Below are 7,460 nucleotides of genomic sequence, written 5' to 3'. Positions count from 1 at the left end.
TGTGTGTGTGTGTGTGTGTGTGTGTGTGTGTGTGTGTGTGTGTGTGTGTGTGTGTGTGTGTGTGTGTGTGTGTGTGTGTGTGTATTTGTATGCGTGTATATTGGGAGAGACCTTAGTTATATTTTATATTTTATAATTTTGTATTCTTACCTCGTTCTCATATAATTTCTTGCTATATGCAAGCTCTAATTGATCTGAGGAGTTTTTCACTATATTTGGTGTAGTGCTGCTTCTAATTCGTTGGCAATCCTTCCAAACTTTGTAGTCTTCTTTCCATTATATCTCACGCATGTCACGATAGAATTTAAACGCCAGTAAAAACAATACTGTAATTAAAAATATGTACTAACAGCACTTGTAGTACAGTTCTTACTTCAGTTCGATTTAAATTCATGTATGTGAGATAATGGGAAGAACGCTATAAAGTTTGAAAAACTATCAATAAATCTTCGGGAATTAGAAGATCACATATATTAAAAAATTCCTCAGGCCACAATTAAAATTTGCATTAATATACATACATAAGTTTGCACGAAATTATTCAAAAATGAGACAGTAGTAGATTTGCATATGCGCATATGATATGCAAAATCCAAACAGCAACCTCTTTTTGATGCGCATTGGTTAATGCTGATGGAGGAAATTGAACAAAAATAAAACATAAGTAAACGTTGATACGTTGAACAAAAAAAATCATACAAAGCTTTATTTTTCTTAATTTGAAAGAAAAAGTACATACTTTACAAAGATTATATCATGACATTCGTGAAAAAAGTTCATTTTACTCCACAAGATGTATTAAATTATGTAATTTTTTAGAGACATGACATCTTCTTCCTTTAGAAAAGAAGGGCGGAAGTAAAAATAAATTCAAAATTTATGAAAAATTTTTTAAAGTACAGCTTCTACTATTGTGAAAAAAAACTTTTAAATACGTCAATTTTTTATGAAGTTATGCTTACTTGAAATTAAGCAAAATTTTAGTATAAAGTTACATTACGATAATTTTGTTGACAAATGTCGCAAATAATATAAAAAATTTTAGTAAACGTTTGTTAAAATTAATAATATTTATGAAAGATTATTATTTACTGTAGTTGAATTTTTTTAAATATACTAATTCACAAAAAATCATAGGATGTATATGGCCAGTAGAAGGAATGCCAAAAGGGCTTCGATGGATCAGCTATATGTTGCCAACTACTTTGCCCTCTATATCTATGAGAGGAATCATCTACAAAGGTTATTCTGTATTTGAAGAGCAAGTTTATATTGGTTTTATAATAATTGTGGGATGGATATTGTTTTATTTTATCGTAACTATACTTGGTTTAAGACGAAAGACTTTGTAATATTATTTAAAATGTCTAAAGAAAATTCTTTAAAAGAAAAACAAAAGCAGTCTGACATAAACTGCAAAGTTTAAATAGACGCATACGTAGAACATTTCATCTAATTTGATCTAATATATACAGGGTGTTCTTCAATTTTTGCCAAAGTGCTTTTGCATAGATAGAATGAAATAAACTGAGTCGAAAAGTTCTGTATCATTTGCAATTTTCGCAATGGTTAATGAGATATTAATTCATAAAAATAGCCAAATTCGCCCAAATACAAGCGGGCGAGATAAGATCGCACACGAGATGCGTGTTTGCCGTCGCTAGACATGTTTACAAGCGACAATAGCATTAACATGTCTGTGTAGAATGTTTGATAACGAAAACTCTTGCATAAGGGTAGAGCGGACTAAACTGAGTCAAAAAGTTTTCTATCATTTTACAATTTTCACAATGATTAACAAGATATTAATTACTAAAAATCATCAAATATTGATTTTCAATATTTTTTACTTAAATACTATTAATTTTACAGAAAAATAGCTAAATGATAAAAATTATTTTTTTTCCATAAAGTTCTAAGAATTTTTTAATATCGCATTTTCTCATGTTGATAAAAAAAGTTGCCAATGAGAAAATTCAATACTAAAAAGTTGATAAAAAATTCTGAAAAAATTCTTAAAGCTCTATGAAAAGAAAATAAATAATTTTTATCTTTTGCAGTTTTTCTGTAAAGTTGATAGAATTTAAGTAAAAAATTATTGAAGACCAATTTTCGACAATTTTTAATAATTAATATCTTGTAACTATTGCGAAAATTGCAAAATGGTAGAGGACTTTTCGACTCAATTCATTTAGTTCGCCAGATAGAGCGCACCTGTTTGGGATATACAGCATTTTTAGCGGATGGGATTTATGCACAAATTTAGTGCGCAGATTGAGCGCATTAAATGCAATATATGAAATATATACTTCTTGTAATAATATTTGTAATATATATAGTAATATATATATTTGTAATATATATAGAAAGATTGTAATTATTATCTATTAATATAGGGGAAACCAGAGCACTATGGATCATGAAGTATCATAAGTTATCGATTGTTTAATATAATCTAGAATGTTTAAATTAATATAACTGATACAATACGATTGTTACTTCGTTGCCCATACTTTTTATTTAAGTAATTAAATTCCATTGTATCGAAAAGTGTCGATTATTAATTGTTTTCAGTGTTTAATAGTAATTTTTTAATCGCATAAAAATGTTTTAATATTGTTTTGTAACAGAAGAACATATATGAAGATGCAAGTTTTTGTGTATCATTTCTCAACTTATTATGTTACAAGTAATAACATTTATTTTTTATAGTTTTCTATTACATGTATAATTAAATGTATAGTTGGAGTACCATAGATCATACATTAAAATAAATATTTATAAAACGGGACAATATATGTATAAGCAATATCCTAAATGGGGAGTTTGTACTTCTAATTAATTTTATTTTATCGTAATAAATTTTTTATCTTATATTAATAATTATTTGGCATAAATATATCTCATTTGTTTTCTTATAACTTTCTATTTTATTATTCAATAATTATTAGTTGTAATTATATTTTATTATATTAGTAACTACTAAGAATGTAAATTGAAAATATTTTTCAACTTTCGTTATCGTTATTTCTGGTATAATTTTACTATTTTGTGTATAACTTATGATATCTCGGGTATGGGGCATCATGGGTGATTTCTTAAAAAATATGTTTTATTTTTTTTTAAACTAATAAATACTTATTAAATATACTTATTAAATTTTAAAATATGCATTATGCTTTAATTATTAAAAACAAAAAATGATACAAAAATTTTTAGATGCACTTTTAAGAATTTGAATTTTTGTGACTCATGCCCCGATGTCTTCTATTTATCATTCTTATTCCTTAACAAAATTTTGTAAACATATTTTTGTGTTTCAACTATTAAAAAAAATTTTCCTTGCTAAATGGTTATATCTTTTTATTGTGCGTTAGGAACTATAATAAGGGAGGCGTGCTTTCAAGACAATAACGTGTTTACAAATATTTAAACAACAAATTTATTATAATACATCCCAGTAACAAATTTTGTATGCATGAATATATATAAATACGTATAAATATTCATAAACATGTATAATTATTAATTATACATCCCAAAATAATCGTCAAACATTTCATGGGCAAGTAAAGCGAACTAAACTAAGTCGAAAAGTGATCTACTATTGCAATTTACTTTTGCAATTTCGCAATAGTTAACAAGATATTAATTACTCAAAATTGTCGAAAATTGGTCTTCAATAATCTTTTACTCAAATACTATCAACTTTATAGAAAAACTGTAAGAGGTAAAAATTGTGTTTTTTTTCTCTTTATAAAACTCTAATTTTTTCAGAATTTTTCAGAATTTTTAATACCGTATATTTTCTCACGTTGGCCAAAATTGTCGAAAAACTATTTTCGGTTGCTTGAAACAAGTGACTAGTGTGAGAAGCTCACACTAGTTACTGTCTCATTCACTTTCGGCGTGCCGAAGGTAAGCACACATATATAGATAGGCTCGTGCTTGAATGTATGACTATTGGTTTCGTCAGATCGCCGTCTGATTCTATGTCGCTACCATCTACAGTTCTTGACTCAATAGTCAAGAAAACCATAATGAAAACTGTAAGCGGATCAATCGATATGCGATTCCTCGATGTTACCTCCGCGATCGCTGAAAAATTCTTGGCCATGGTATACAGCAAAGTAAAGATCGCGAAATTCAAAATAAATGATTCGGTACGTGTGAGCAAATATAAAACCATTTTCGAAAAGAGTTATACACTAAAACTACATTCTAAATTCCTATTCGAGGAAGATTTTCTCTATATGCTATAATATACATTACATAATGTATTATATATTTCGAGTAAAATCTTTCTCAGACGTTTTGGAACGTAGCCCAAATTGGACGAGATGTTTAAAATTGTTAAAGTGCAGCATACTGATTCTGTAACCTATCTATTAAACGACTATCACGAAAAATCTATCTCTGGAGCGTTCTATGAATATCACAGTATTCCATCGCGCTCCGAACGTGTATCTTGTGGAGAAAGTATTGCACAGGAGAAGGTTTGACGAGATTTACGTAAAATGGTTGAGATTCGATGCATCGCACAATTCTTGGATATACAAGAATAATATAATTTAATTCATACAAATACTCTGTATTTTCATAAAAATGTATGTGCGAATTGCAATACGCGATGAATCTTTGTTACATGAAGACCGTGACGCATGCACTGCTGCAACTTGCGATAATGTATAATGTAACGTTTTTTGTCATACACAGTCGCTAAAAGTTTATCCTGCTGCTTGCCAGGTGGTTTATTGCGCGTTGAACAGAATGACAGGTCAACGTGTTCGTCGGTGTGTAAACATTTCGAATATTCTAAGTCGACTTCAAGAATGTAACTTGTGGGCAAATCCAGAACAATCGCGCTAACGTCAAAGTCCGAGATGTTTTTGAACCCATCGAAATTTGGCGTATGACATCGTTCATCTGTATCTGTAGATTTATTAATATAACATCAAAATACATCAAGTACGTAAAAGGTTTTGACAAGTTTTATATGACTTCATATATTTGTTATTGGCTCGCGTGTACCTGCTGGAATATTGACCAAAATCGCCACGTATATCATGTTCGATAAACATCATTGATGTCAGTGAGCAGTTCGAAATTTACGCAGCGTATATGTTTCAGCATAGCGTCCCACGTAAAACCTGATAAAGTATAATAATGTGCAGGGACCGTAGCTTTTAATACATTTATTGCGAAAATTTTCAAATATATCAGCTAACAGTAACATGTCCGTTTTTAAGTATAGATCGCTGTATTCACCCAAGATTTGAACAGAGAACTGTTGCCAAACGTTCACGGCATGCGCGTAATCACTTTCGGATACAGTGTCACGTGTCACCGGTCAAGGAAATGTAGAATGATTCGCACGATAGTAAACGCGTATCCTGCAACTTGTCAGCGCAATCAATGTATTCGTATGGAAAAATTTCTTTTCGTGTCAGTCTTCTAACTCGAAGTCTTCTTCGGACAAATTTTGAAATTCGCATTGTAAAATTCGAAATTCATTTTTATTGAAAAAGGATGTTAATTTGTCGAGATTGATACTTAAAAATTTATAAGAATTAATGAACCGTAATTTTTTGTTATTTCGTGAATTTGATCTTTCAGTGGTATTTTTAACGTTTTTTGTAAATGATATATATTTTTCCTTTATTATTGGTAGTAATTCTACACTTCATATGCTGTAGTTATTTTTTTGATAATAAAAATGTGAATCATAGTCTGATAAATTGTGAAAAATTATGGGAATAAAATTTGAGTTTTTATAATTTAAATTGCAATTTGAATACGCCGGACTCTTGTAACGACCGGTTAAATGGCGCAATAATCGCTTACTCAATTATCGTCTAGCGCGAAAGGCTTTTCACATACGTGACAATGCGTCGCGCTGCGCAATGTCTCCCACTATTCGCTCGACAAAGTTTCCATAGGGACATTAGCTGCTGAAATTTTTTTATGCAATGTGCTAAACTTTTCAGTTTTTCGATGAATCATGAAACGCAATCCGTATCACGACGAAATCGATATTTTGATAATGAATCATCGTACAAACAGCGCACGTAGTATCCTATGCTAAATACTTGATGATGATGTTGATTCGTGTGCGTAGATGCTTCCTGATCGCTACCAATTTTCTCGATGATGCATTCTAGATTAGCATTCTAGATAAACGACAAATAGAATTCGTTCCTTCTTATAGTATTAAAGTTCAGCCACTTATTGTCATTGCTCGGTAGTCGGATAGCAATCATTTATCCATCACCAATCTATCATGTATGACTGCAATTTCTCGTTGGAATGAAAATAATATAAACAGCTGCAAATAAAAATAAATAATGTTAATTTTTTTTTAAAGAAAAATTCGCTTTTATTAATCATATACTTACCGATCACAAATATACTTTTGACCATGATGTTTACTCAATTACGAGCTCATGAGCCTAGACAGATTCTTGCTCCATACGAAATGGCCCACATTGTCGCGGATCTTGCAAATAGTAAATTGACATGTTTCTCTTTTTTGTCATCAGCGAGTCGTATCGGGAGAATGTTTAGTGTTTTCTGTCCCTCGGTATTGTATACGTTAATGGATACGTCTTTGAGACGTTCGAATTTCGTTACGTTTTTTAACGTTCAAGGAAATTCTATATTTTGGAAATTCAGCATATATAGTGTGGATAGGAAAATCCGCTTTTCTTTCGGCTCGTACAGAGCCGACCACCGATCACGCGAAGCATGCATTGTCACATGTTAATCACCGCTCTCTTTGTCATTATCTCTCGCGGCACTTCGAAGTGACATCCTATGCGCATTGGATTACACTTATTGATGTTTATTATAAGATGATTCGTGACAACTGTCACGTTCTTGAAATTCCTCGAGAGATACCAAAATAGATTCGATGACGTGCCGCTCGTATCACCCATGCATGTTCGATGTTTGAAAGAGTTCATAGTTTTTAGTATTAACTTACTTTTATTGATATATTTATGATCCGTCGCAAATTTAAATATGGTGTTCACTTTTATACAGTCTTTTTATCTTGCACTCGCTCGAGCACTACACTGCTAATGTCTTCTAAAAATCGTCGCAGCTCGATATAATCCACGCACTGGTTAAAATTCGATTTTCAAACGCTGCATCGATCTCTCGCCAAACAAAAGATTTTTCGTTATTGTCACTGTTATTACTAGTGCTTGCATAATCACTACCAAAATGCAGAAATCGTCTTTCTAATTGAGTCTTTGTACTCTTGAATCGTGTAGTGATTAGAGATTGTCTACATCCAACGGAGAGCCGTAGACGCTTGACATGATTGCATTTTTTAAGTTGTTTAATAAATTTATTGCATTCTTCTATTCACGCGAAACACTCTTTCAAGATAGCAATTTGGTTGGATCGCTTCAATAGATCGCACTCTGCTTGACTGAAATCTCGATCTATGTTTACAA

General features: G+C 31.0%; 1 protein-coding gene across 1 annotated transcript in view; it reads left to right on the top strand.

Moving 5' to 3' along the window:
* Window positions 1-1,352, top strand: part of LOC105626507 (ABC transporter G family member 23-like) — a 7,181-nt gene extending 5,829 nt beyond the window's left edge. Inside the window, exon 8 of the mRNA XM_012207807.1 lies at window positions 1,098-1,352. Coding sequence (XP_012063197.1) covers window positions 1,098-1,352 — 255 coding nt within the window. The remainder of the gene's footprint in view (window positions 1-1,097) is intronic.
* Window positions 1,353-7,460: the final 6,108 nt, after the last annotated feature.

The sequence above is a fragment of the Atta cephalotes genome, assembly GCF_000143395.1.
Source record: "Atta cephalotes unplaced genomic scaffold scaffold00005, whole genome shotgun sequence".
NCBI classification, from domain to species: Eukaryota; Metazoa; Arthropoda; class Insecta; order Hymenoptera; family Formicidae; genus Atta; species Atta cephalotes.
This window is presented reverse-complemented; position numbering and strand designations above follow the sequence as displayed.